Genomic DNA, 14,362 nt, shown 5'->3' on the forward strand with positions numbered 1-14,362 from the left:
ATAACAATTTCCTTAATAAAAACACAAATTTTATCTTTGATACTATATGTTAGAAGTATGTTAAATCTCTTAATATATATGAACGAGATATACAGATGATTTAGAAATAATTTGGGGTTAATTAATTCAGAAATAAACATCTTCGTTTGATGTATGGTATTACACCTACAAATTAATTGAACCATGTTTTTACTTTTTTATATTAATACTAAATTAATCTGGGAGCATGTTGTTTGCATGCGACGTATTACTTTTCGATGTAATAAAGAACAGGTGAATCTAAAAATAAAAACAGCAAGTAATATCGATAATTTAAAAAAAAAAAAATCAAAGAAAAACGTCAACATTTTTCCTTTTATAGCGGGTGCTTAGGAATTTTCATAGGCTCAGGATTTTATGGGACCTGCCTCGGATCTGTCCCTTTTTAAAGGTTTGAGTTTGATTTTTTTGAGACCTATCGAATTTAGGTCGGATCTAGATCTCCAAAAAAATAATGGGCTTGAATCTGGGTCCAAACCTTCAGACCAAGACATGGACCCAGACCCGATCTCTGAATCTAGATCCTAGACCCGCCCTGTAAATCCGAAATCGAACCCTAAAATTTATTAAAAAGAAATTTTACTCACTTGCATAGCTGCACTTTATTTAATAAACCCTAAAAGTTTTTTTACTATGATTTTTTTCTTTGGTTTTTTAATTTGATTTGCAATTTAGATTTTGACGCGTTAGTGATCGTCTTTTAAGTAAGTTGTGCTTGTCCATAATTGTTGCCAACTTGTTGATCATACTTGACCAGTTGACCATATGTCTATATTTGAGACGTGAAATCCCTAAGTTGAACTATTATAGGTATAAATAAGCTTAATCATTTTTAGAGTAGCCTAAAGGTGCCAAGAAGGATTAATGATCATGGCTTGTAGGTGCACTAATAAAACAATCTAAGGTTATTTGCATTTTGCAAGTATTAAGGTGATTTTAAGCAGCAAAACTAATGCAAACATTAACACCATGACTTAAGGTGGGTCATCATTAAGGAGGCTACATCACCATTCTAGATTAGTGTATTATTATGTGTTTAGAGGAGATAGGAGCTTGAAGATCAATACACAGTTAAATAGATTACATTAATAGGAATGAGTGTTTGTGTGAGCTATACATGAGCAGAGAATTAATGAGTGTGCTAAGGATAGAGTATGAGAGGCTCAAGCATATTGCTTGGCTCTTCAACTACTACATACAGCATATAAAACATATACATGGACAAGGGGAAACTAGGGCATGTATTATACAAAGAGAAGCAAATGTTGAAAAGGCCAAAAGGGCCTCTAGCCAAGGTGCTCGTTCGAGCATGTGGTCCAGGGCATTTTCTAGTCCACGTTCTAATCTTGCCACGTGATCCTTTGGTCCCCTCTTTGCTTCCAAGGCTTACTCCAGCTGGTGTGTGTAAATAATATGCCTTAGTGATCAAGGCTAATCCCATTTAAAGCACTCCATGTACATCTTTTATACACACCAACTGTGTGTGTACTATTCCCAAGTCATGAGTGTCTTTACCTTTCAGATAATGTCAAGGTCTTGCATAAGGTTTGTTGCACCAACCTTTGAGAGTTCAAAAACTTCTACACTTCAATTGTCTTGTAACAACATAACTTGAGTAACAAGACACTCAGGTCACATTCTTTCAATCACGATACTTTTGCAATTTAGAATTTGATTTTGTCTTAATCGAAGCAAGTAATAAAATTCTAACTCTTGACTTTGATTCTCACCTATTATATTTCCTCTTACATGTATATAATTAAAAATGATACTTTATACCATGGTTATTATAATCCCGATCCTGATCCACAAATCAACAAATTTACAATCCTAAGATCCAAAAATAGGCGACCGATCTAAATTGTAGGTAGAATCTTAATGTTGGTAGAATTTAGCTCAAGAATTTAGATTGTAGGATCAAAACACGATTCTACGATCCTATGATTCAACGATCCGATCCTACAAGAGTAGTTTCAATCGTAAAATATTTTCATATAATCCAATTTTCACTTGTGTGTGTGTGTGTGTATATATATAATAATTATTTTAAGGCAAAATTATAAGAAACTACCTAATCTATACCCCTTTTTAAAAAACTACCTTATGTAAAAGTTTTTGCAAAAAACTACCTTATATAATACAAATCTTTGCAAAAGACTACCTTTTAACGGATTTCGTTTGTTGACCGTTACTTTTGGCCGTTGACACTCACGTGACTCTTAAAATCTTCCTTCTTCTTCATCTCATTTTCGCTTCTTTTGTTTCTGAAGCTTTATTTTAATAACATTATAAATTCAAGTTTTTCTTGATTCGCAGTTTAAAATGATTATTAAAAGTATTTTATTTTAAGATTTAATAGATGAAGTCTGATAAGTTTTTATTTACACCTTAAATCATTAAAAAAAGAACAAATATTATTGATAATAACTTATCCAGAGCACATTAATGCATATTTGTAGGGTCACACGATCCTACGATCTATTCTAACAATTTCGATCATACCTTTTCAACGATCCTAAATAGAATCTCGATCCTAACAACCTTGGTTGACACAACATATAAGTATATGTTAGAGTATATAACATATCGTGGACCTCAACCATCAGTTTAAGCTTTTAGTTGAGTTGTTCCTTAAGAGTATAATTTCACTTTTTATATATAAGTAAGCCATACTATATAACCTAGGTAATCATTCAAATAATAAATATAATTAAGACTCAAATTGAATATTTAGTACAATACCATTGCATAAGTACGCATTATAATAAAATAAAATAAAATAAAATAATTATACATGGCAACATTTAAAATGCAACAAATATTTCATGAAGCTTTACATTTTCTCAGTTTTAAAAGTCAAGCGTTGCTTATGAGTTTCAATAGGAAGCTTAATATCTGTGGCAAGACCAAGAAGTTGAAGAAGTTTCACAATATACCATGTTACGTCAATTTGCCACCACTCTAAACCATGTCGAGCAGAGTATGGAAAAGCATGGTGATTGTTGTGCCAACCTTCACCGGCCGCAACCAATCCAACCCACCTAAGCGTTAATACAAATTCTTAAATAAGACGGACTTATGATAGTAGGACTATTTTCATTGAGGCTGACTCATATACATTTAATGTGTTAAACTGATTACTCATAATTTTAAAGTGATTAATTAGAAAAATTGACTAATTACATGGTCCCGTTTCATAGTGCGACGATCTGGTACAAAATGAGCTGATGTTTTAATTGTATGAATACGACAATTTATAATGTAAAGAAGATAATATTTACCAATTGTTTTTGGATAAATCATCGGTATTCCAAATTTGATTTCCCCACACATGACAAACTGAGCTCAAAAGTCCTGTTACGTGAGTCAAGTATACAAATCGTACTCCCTACAAATAAAATTTGAAGAATATCTCTTAGAATTTATGATAACTTTATTTTTTATTTTTATGTAGTAATATATATATATATATATATATATATATATATATATATATAGAGAGAGAGAGAGAGAGAGAGCTATACATGAATTATTGTATATTTTATATCATTGTTGAATTGATATATATAATAATTATAATTTATTGCTAATTAATATTTTTTAAAAAGGTTGAAAACAATGCTAAACCAGTGTGAACCGATCAGGAACAGTCAAAACTTGCACAAATTCCACTTGGAGCCTTGAAAATAGAACCAAAATAAACCGGAATTGATGGAGAACCAATTAAAATATGTCTCATTTTGACTGAATCGGACCATAAACCAGACCGAAACTAATACGAATTGAACTGTTGCCTTGTATAGAGTGAGGGAGGGTTTTAAGGATGTTGCTTTTTTTATCCCTTTGCTAAATTTTCTTTTTTATATAGTTTAGATTGAAATTAAAAATAGTAAAAGTAACAAGTAACTAGAACATGAAATCATTAGGTTAAGATCTTATACACAAAGATTATATCTGAGGGTTTTTAGCACATATACCACCCAAATATGAGATGTATTGATATAAATCTTCAATAAAAAAAATAATTTTGAATAAATTACTTACCATACCCCACACAAAGTAGGGAAATCCTCCTAAAGTGTAAAGAAGCAGTCCAAATGTAAGTACATGTAAAATATATGTGTTTCTAAGAAACATATAAAAAGGCTGGTTCTGCATGTCTTTCACATTGCCATACTGCAAAAACAATATATTATTAATTAACAATTAAATAATTATAGTATAAATGGACTTTTATTGCCTAACACCACCTTAGTTTACAAATATACCTGCCAAGTTTTAACCCGATTCGAAAACTCTAATTGATTGACCCGACCAACCCAAAAACCCAACTGAATCTGGCTCGCTCATCTTAATTTATTTTTATAACATTTGATAAATTTTTGAATTTTATATTTATATTTTCGAGGTTAAACTTAATGTGATTCTTTTGTCCATCGTCATTAAATGATTTTACAATTGTGATTTAGAATTCTATTTTTGGCCTATTATAATAAGAAAAATTAATTTTAAAATTATAATAGGAAATGAACATAGTATTTTTTTTAACTACTTTATAACGACAAGATTAAAATAATAATAATAAATTTATGTCCTAGTGAGTTAAATTTCATCGAATCGACAAGTCTAGTAATTTGTAGTGTGAATAACACAAATACTAACAAGTTGGGTAGTAAGAAAATAAGCATATGAGATTAAAAGAGATGATGAATTTATAAATGAGATTAAAAAAAAATTACATACATAGACCATACCCAAAAGAGAAAATTTTGTAAACTACGTTAGATAATCTAAAACAGACATTGGGTACAAATTAAAAAAATAAATCTTGTATGAATTTAGTCTACACTAAAATATTTCCATTTAACGAGTAAATTCAAGTGACTTAAATTAAAAAAATGGAAAAATATTAAAATTGGAGTACACTAATTTACTGTAAACTAGCACATAAGCTACATTTCTTACCTCAGGGTGGCCAAACGATAAACCAAAAAGTGATATGCCTTGCTGGGGTTTAGAATTTTTGAGAGACAGTGGCTTGTTTTCGCCAAAATTTCCTGCAGGCTATTATTTGGAAGCAAAAATCAAACAACAAGTTTTACACTCTGAATTTCTATCATTAAAAAAAAAAAAAAAAAAAAAAACCTGAATTTCTAAGCTACATACATGATTATCTTTATGTTTCTTCACTAAAATTATTTGCTATACTTCTTACTTTCACGTACACTATCTAGTGCACTATTTTGTTAATCACTATATTTAGTTATGTAAATTCAAAATTATACTCTAAAAAACTTGATATTAAGAAAACGGTTTTTTTAATAAATGCTCAGGGGCATATGTTTAGATAATAAAATTGGTAAATATTTGAAATTTTATTTAGAATATTCTCTAAAATATTATTATTTTTACCTAATTGAGAAGATATCTTGTTTTAAGTTCAAATTAGTTACCAAATTTATTGTCTAGTGCACAGGTTAGAAAAATCATTAAGAAAATATCTAACTTGACTATATTTTTTCTTATGTATAAAGAATAAAAAGTAAAATAATTTAAATTGATGCATTGTAAGTAGTTATTATTTAAAAATAAAATCAATTTTATATATTACACAAAAATATATTAAAACTTGTAATTATTAATTATATAAACATTAGCTATATATATCACCTAATATAAGTACTCCATAAAATTTTAAATTTATCACCAAATCACATATTCTAATATATTACTTATCATTGTTAACATACGCTCGGAGGGCGTTTGGTTAACTTTTACCATTATTTAAACGTAGCAATAATTCTAACTAGACTTAGTACTAACAAATATATAAAGCAAATTAAAGAGCAAGATAAAAAGTATCATACATATTAATAAAAATATTGGAAAATGATAAATGTCTTTTTTAAGAGAGCTTTGACAAATAGAATTATTTTAGTGAACAATAGTTAATAGCATGACAATATTTACCTAATTTAGAATTTGATTTTTTTTTGATATTAGAGTTAAATTGGATAAAGTACTTATATAATTTACTATAGCAATTCTGTACACTTAACCTAGAATTTGATAGATGTAATGGAATGAAAAATTAATATATTCGATAAATACTTAAAAAAAAATCAGTATTTACTTTTTGCTTTAAAAAAGTCATGTATTATATATATACATTATTTTTTGAAGTTATATTTTGTATATTTTATATTAATAAATTTATAAATTGCACAAGTTTCTATATTAGTTTATAATAAAATTGTATAATTAAAAACAATGTGTAGTAAATATTACCCTTTTAGCAGTGGGCTCGGTATCAATTAGCCAAGTGAAGTGGCTAAACCAAAATCCCTTGATTGGACTATGTGGATCTTGATCTAAATCAGTAAATTGATGATGATATCTGTGTATGCTCACCCACCCAATTGGATCTCCCTGTAGGTTTAACAACAATTTGAAACATAAATATAACAACATATAAATGATAATTTTTATTAAAATTAGAATAAAGAAAATATACTTAAATAGTGGGTGGATCTATGTCCAATCAATGACATTATTAACTAACAACATTCAACTTATATTTACAATCATATACCGAGAGATACTAATCTGTGTTGATTAATTCAGTTGATAAGAGCTTTGATATGTAACAAATGAACAATATTGTTATATGTTCAACCCTTATTAAGCACAATATTTTATATTGTCAACATCATTTGATTTTTGTTTTTAGATCTGCCTTTATAGATCTAGCCACTTATAATTAAAAATTTAAAATCATCATCATTTTTTAAGAATCAAAAACTAATCAGTTTTTATATTTTTATTTTGTATGTTTTATTTTACTTACATGAAGATATCATGGAGATTAACATAAACTTTGTGTATGTTACAATTTTATCACATGCAATATTTATGTATACATCTTTTATAAATTGATAAATTCCATTTAAAGCATTTTTTAAATTTGTTTTCTTATATTCTTTTTGCCTCTAACAAAAAAATTATATTTATTAATTTACTTCCTATGTTTACACTTTAAAAGAGCTTATAATTTTTTTTTTATTATCGGTAGGCTGCAGCAAAGGGATAACCATGTAAGAATCAAACTTAAGACTTTAAATGAAATGGTACTACTTACTTTCCAACTGAGACAAGACATAATTTTTAAAGATCTTACAGTTTTGATTAATGTGTGAAATAATATGAAACAAATAGGTAGTTCTTGTCTATTTAATTACTGGGTACAATGTATAAATACTATCATGTCCTTTGAACTAGTAGCAAAGAGAAATGAGGTGCATGTGTATGTCGATATTTGATTATAAATGAAGTAGCTCGTCTTGTATGTGTTGGAAATACTTCACATATGAGTAAGATTCCACATCGCTAAAATATTGGGTTGTGCACTTGCAAATAATGCTTGATGAGTAATCCTCCTAATACCATATGGTTTTTGGGGAATGAATGAAACTCATCAAGTATTATATGCAAGTCAACGCTCATTACTCGTGGGTTTGTGGCTCAAGTCTACGGGTGTCCCGTGGGTGTGTCCAGATAAGTGGGCCTAACAGTATGAGACCGTCTCACAATGAGATGAGTCCATATAATTAGTTAATTTCTCTAAGTATCACTCTACGATATTGTAAATGATCACTTTAAAATTATAAAAAGTGATCACTTTAAAATATAAGTGATTATGTTAAGGTTATTAGTTATTACTTTAAAATAACCAATGTATATTGGGTCAACCACTAAAGATCGTAACCGTCTCATATGAGAATTTGTGTAAATGAAGAGAGAATCATAAATACTATTAATTTTGAAGAAAAATGACAAATGGTAAAATTATAAGAATCTTTCCAATTGGAATTATTTAATTGGATTAGAAGCAACAAAAATAGTTTCCATATTAAAAAAATTACTTTGATGGTAAGTTTAAATAAAGTATATTTTTAAAATGTCGATATATCATTATGCATACCTAATTTGGAATATAATATTTGATTCCAAATATTAGTATATGACATTAAAAAAATTTTAATCTAATATTTATTATGTATGCGTCATATAAGTGTGAGTCTAAATAGCACAATTAAAAAAATTAACTCAACATTAATAGATGTTGTACTTATATAAAAATTCATATTTATTTTTTTGAATGTATATAAGAATATATAATTGAACCAAATAAAGGAAAAATAAATTAACTTAATAATAATATGGTATTAATTAACTTGGAGTGTATAAATAATTGTAAAAAATAAAGTCTTCTTAAATCCAAAATAAACCCAATTGACTTTTTGTGAATGTTGGTAAAGTATTAATTATGTATTAAAATTAGAAAAAATTATATTATATTAGTTTTCTAAGATATTCTAGCAAATCAAAAAATTTAAATCAAATATTTGATTTATATTACCAATGTTAGATATATATGTGATTTTTCTTATATGTTTATTTTGATTTACTTACATAAATATTTACATTATACTCAATTAATAGAAAGTTATTTTTTTATCCTAAAAAAACTGTTACTTAATAAGATCTATTAAAGTATTGATTACTCAATAATATAAAAATGATTTTAAATACATGACCATCAAACTTCATAAACTCAAAATTACAAGTCTTAAATAGTCATGAATTACATTTGCGCATGAGTATTCATAAATGTTAAACTTCATAAAAACCGTGCATTGCAAAGGTATTTTACTAGTAAATTATAAGAATGAAATTAAGAGAGCTAAGGAAAAAGTGGTGCGCTATTGTCAAAAAATAATGACATTTTTCTTACAACTTTGTATCTTTAAACTCTTAACATATACTACTTAATTTAATACTTGAGGCCTTAAGCGATCAAATATGTTGAACATGTTCAGAAATTCTTCTATGTCTAATAATATAATACTCCCTCTAATCCTTTTTAGTTGTTCCATTTTGTTATTTGAGCACTTACCTCTGTTATCCCATTTCCATTTTAAGTCATAAGTACATTTTTAAGTGGTCTTTTCATTTTCTTAATATTAAAAATATCCAATATTCCACATGGCTCTACTATTTTAGGTGTCCCCTCATTTTCTTAATATTAAAATACTCAATATTGTACATGAGTCTACTATTTTAGGTGGTCCACCTATTTTTTTTATATTTGTGCTTAAACTAGAAGGGAGAATTAAATTGGGGAAAATCATACATTCTATTAGTTTTACTGTATAATAGCAAAAAGGAAGTTTAATTGTGAGAATGTCATTTGTCTTTTTTTCAATGGTTAGTATTAATGGAATTTGACTGATTTGCATTTTGTACACTTATCATATTTATAAATTTATATTTTTGGAAAAAAACTCATACATTAATGGATGTAATAAATCACAATTATTTCAAGGGAAGTTCCACATGGTAGCATCTAGATTTCATGAAACGTCAGTGGTAGGCATTTTGTAAGATTTTCCCACAGCATCCAGTTTATGCACTATCTAACTACCGTAACATTTCCGTTAAATTCTTGTTAATTTCTGTTTAATTCATCATTTTGTACGATTTTTCTACATGGTAGCATCCAATTTTTTCTCTCAAATGCTTAATTCACCATTTTCACGTTTAATTCATCGATTAATTTATCAACACCCTTAAATATTGTATCAATTTTATTTTTATTCAAATTATTGGCATTATAAAGTTCAAAAGGTGCATTACAAACACTAATAAACAATTCAAAAGACGCATTTTATAAGCTTAAAGGGTGCATTTCATAAGTTCAAAAGGTGCATTTCAAGCACTAATATATATCTACTTAATTGTTCCAATATTTAAGAGCATTGATAAATTAATCGGTGAATTAAACATTAAAGTAGTGAATTAAACATTTGAGAGCAAAAACTTGATGTTACCATGTGGAAAAATCTTATAAAATGATGAATTAAACAGAAATTAATTAGAATTTAACAAAAAATGCTACGACACTTAGATAGTGCATAAATTGGATGTTACCATATGGAAAAATCTTACAAAAGTACTACTGACGTTTCATAAAAACTTGATGGTACCATGTGGAATTTCCCTTGTTTCAATTAGACAGTTGTATATATATGCACTGTTTAAAAAATTATAAGGGAAAATATATAATATACTGTGTAGAACATTATATATTGTCTGATAAAATTCTGAAATTACACCGCGTAGAAGTAATGATTGTATTGAAAGTATGAGAGAGAAAATAATTATAAATAAAAGAAAAGGGGTACATTAAAAGAAAATGAGAGGTTTTAAGGGGTAAAAGTGGGATAAAAACTTTCTAAAAATAGAAAGTATTCTAAAGTGGAAGAACTTTTGAAACTACCCGTTATAGTAATATGAAAGATCAAAAAAGAACGGAGGGAGTACATAATAGCCCATTTTTCCATCGATTGTCATTTAAAACTAAAACAACATAAAATTTAATTTATTGATCATTAAAATCAGTCATTTATATTGTTAGACTACCATAATTATAATTATGAATTTTAGTAAAAATGTAAAGTATGGTTTGCAATCTAAAATTTTAATTAAAATATTAATATATTTAAAAATTCGTTTACTGCATGAATTTCTATCCCAGTTAAAATAATACTCCACAAAATGAATAAAATAGACCAAAATAACAAATGATATTAAATAAGTGATACGTAAAGAGTAGAAAATAAGAAACCTGGAAGGCAAGAAGGCCGCAATAAGCAAAGAAGTACTCGAGCAATTTAGGCAACTTAAAACTCCTATGAGACAAATTACGGTGATAAGAAAGGGTAACACCACACACTCCAGTTATGAAAGTTAAAATTGCAGACACCAAAAAAACTTTCCAATTAAAGGTAAATGGAGCAAACAAAGCTAATCCATGGAATACTATTAATAGAATTAAATTCCCAATATCATATGAATTCCATTTCCTTTTACCCAAAAACACATTCTTAGGGTTCTTCACTGTAACTTTAGACCACCAAATTTTATGGGATTTTGATTCCATTTCTTTATTTCTTTGCTCTTTATTTGTGTTTATGCGATTATATTCAAGTAAAAATGTTGCAATATATAGTGAATAATTATGATGCAGTAGTTCAGTAAATATGGTAGTAGTTCTGTAAATATGGCAGTGATTATGTATATATGGCAGTGGTTGAGTAATAGATTTGGTTTAGTAGATATGTAGGTTGATCAACATTATTTGCGTCTATTACTTGAATTTATCTAAAAAATTACACCATTATGCAACTCAATGTGGATGATATACTTGTTATTTACTCTTATGTGATTATGGGAGTTTGACAATTAGCTGTTGGTTATTGTTTGCTGTTAACTGTTGGTTTTTAGTTGATTTGTTTGATCAACCGAAAATGTTGACTGTTTTTGTTGTCTTTTAAAGCAAGTTGAAAACAATCAATTATTTATTGAGATGTTTGATAAATATAGTTAGTGATTGTTGACTGTTTATTTGAAAAAAAATGGATAATAAGTCAACAACCAATGTAAAAACCAACATCTAAATGCCCCATATATCTTTATGAATTTGCCTCTTTGTTAAATGACGAGGAGGATAATAAATTGGATATAATGAGTTAAAATAATAGCACTATTTTTTTATCAGCATAAGTGTCTCATTTGACTTTTGATATTATTAATTAATTACTATTAAATTGTATTTTATTCTTAATTTATAAGCTATAACATAATAATGCTAGATGTTATTTGATTCGTCTCAATATAAAGATACTAATATTAATTTTTTTATGATTATTAATTATACAAAATTAGATGTATTAATGATAGAAATCATGCATTGGCAAATATGCAGTCAAATGAGACACTTTGACTGAATATGAGGGAGTGGAGTATTTAGAAATAATAGAAAAAATAGAGTAAAAGTGATGGAATCATGTCAAAAAATAGAATTTAGACAAATTCATCTAGACGGATTAAAATGGAATGAAGCATATTTATTGAGAGAGAGAAAGGTTTTTTATTTTTTTTATTACAAAGTCGGCTTCGAAAGAAAAGGACCTAAATGAGGATCGAAACTAAGACTTTACATGAAAGTGTTACTTGTTGTAGGACAATATGAGAGTCGGATTAACGAGTAATTGTCTCTTAGACATATTATTGTAATTGGGCTCGATTTTGCTCCCTCTAATACTAATACACTGAACTTTTCTAATCGCATACGTTGGGTTGAACTTTGAAAGTCATTTTTTTCATTGGGTATTCTAACCAGTGACATGAATAACATTTACTTTTTCTAAATAGAAATGATAAATTCAAAACTAAAATTTAATTAAACTTAATTTTTTTAAAACTAATAGATCTTGTGTAAGAATTAAAAATCTAGTAAATTGAGGGAAAACTATGATGTTTTGTGTTGATCTGATGGTTGTATTATATGAAAATTGTTCTCATAAAAATATTGGGTTCATTGCTGATTTAAAATGTGGTAAGTAAAATGTTATTGGTAAATTAATAACTAATCTATTTATCTTCTATAACTATTACTAAAATTAAATACGACTGACATTATCAACTTTTAAAATTTTTTACGTGTGTTTATTCATTAACAATTTTCCCCCTAAAATTTAATGATGATGTCATTGACTCATTGTTATTATGCTTATCTTTGACTTACTACTTTCTTATTTTGAGATTATTACTATTATTATTATTATTATTATTATTAATTGTTTTTTTTACTTTTTAGGTCAAATTGTATTTAATGTATTAGAAAACTATATATTATATTTCATTTATTTCAATTATTTATAAAATGTTTTCAATTTTATTTATTAAATGAATATTATTTAGTGTATTGAATATTTTAAGATGGTTAAAACATAATATACTTTTATTAGGATTTGTTTTTGTTATTTATACTCTTGATTACTTAAATGCAATGATTATTTTTAATATGATTTAGGTTGTGACTATCTGTATATAAGTCACTTATATTTTTTATGAGAAAAAATTATCTTTGTCGTTTAAACTAATAAAATAGTTTTACATATTTCTATGTATTTATATTTGATTTTAAAGTGTGTTATATTAATAGTAATAATATTTAATACTTCTATAAATTAATGTAATAGTTATTTTTGTTAGCAAAAATTAGTATGTTATGTTTTATTAAAAAAAACTCATAATTTCGTATTGTACTCAGCGTACGATCCATTTGCTCTTTTATTCAAAAAAAAAACTATAAATATAATTATATTGCGCACAATGCAAAATATGATGTAGTGTACGTAATGTACACAACTGTTCAGAGTGAAACAAAATATAACTATGATGTACAAATTATTTTTAACAATTTAATTTCTTAATTTATACAAATATAGTAAAAAAAATTAATAAAGCCATGCATCTCACGGGCACTCTTTAGTTAGAAAAAAAAACATCTCCTTCCCTAAGAACACAATTAATATCTTATTAAAGATTTAACGATAATTCTACATGAAAAGTGATCCAAAAAGAACCAACATGGTAATGTGAAATTCCTATGGTAATCAAAGAGCTAGGTTGCATTTGATCCTAAAATACTACTTTTTTTTTTTTTTTTCTCTTTTCATTTACTTTTTGTAAAATTTTCAAAGCAATTTTCGAGTCACAATATCTCTAAATATGCATCATAAAAATTGTAAAAAAATATGATAAGAAAATATATATTAAGACAAATCTAATAAGATCTTATATGGATATATGCTATTTTTGATATGTCTCTCAAAAACCTTAATTAAATTTCTTTTTTCTTAAAGTAGAATATTCCAAATAAAAAGAACAGAACGAAAAGACTACAAATAATTATTCTTCTTGAATTGCTTCTTCTTCTTCTTGACTTCGAGTTTTAGAGTTGTTTCTACAAGTTGTTCATCATCAAAAGTTGCAGTCTCATTTTTATTCACTGAATCCAAACTATCATCAAAAGTTGCAGCAAAGTCACTAGAATTCTCACTGAAAAATATTTTAAAAATTAAATTATAATAATGAAAACTCTTTAATTTAACCAAAAACAAAAAATAAATATAATTGAATGTAGTATAAAATATGGAAATTCCACATGCTGACATCGAATTAACTTTCATGAAATGTCAGTGATAGCACTTTTGTAAGATATTTCCACATGATAGCATTTAGTTTATGCATTATCTTACTGCCGTAGCATTTTTCGTTAAATTCTTGTCAATTTTCTTTTAATTACTATTTTGAAGTTTTTACTCTTATTAAGTGTTGGTTGTTGTCTTTATAATTTGCCCCAAATCATTTTTATGCTCTCAAATACTTCCTCCGTTCCAAATTAGCTACAACA

At 26.9% G+C, this 14,362-nt stretch overlaps 1 protein-coding gene across 1 annotated transcript; it reads right to left on the reverse strand.

Moving 5' to 3' along the window:
- Positions 1–1,943: 1,943 nt before the first annotated feature.
- On the reverse strand, positions 1,944–11,108 carry LOC130799237 (acyl-CoA C20 Delta5-desaturase-like). The gene is made up of 7 exons (XM_057662344.1): positions 10,727–11,108; positions 6,328–6,468; positions 5,005–5,103; positions 4,084–4,215; positions 3,321–3,427; positions 2,877–3,080; positions 1,944–1,998 (listed from the first exon to the last, which is right to left on the reverse strand). The coding sequence occupies exons 1-7, from the start codon at positions 11,039–11,041 to the stop codon at positions 1,944–1,946; spliced, it is 1,053 nt and encodes a 350-aa protein (XP_057518327.1). The 5' UTR covers positions 11,042–11,108.
- Between the last annotated feature and the right edge of the window lie 3,254 nt (positions 11,109–14,362).

This window comes from Amaranthus tricolor, chromosome 14 (assembly GCF_026212465.1).
Source record: "Amaranthus tricolor cultivar Red isolate AtriRed21 chromosome 14, ASM2621246v1, whole genome shotgun sequence".
Taxonomy (NCBI): Eukaryota; Viridiplantae; Streptophyta; class Magnoliopsida; order Caryophyllales; family Amaranthaceae; genus Amaranthus; species Amaranthus tricolor.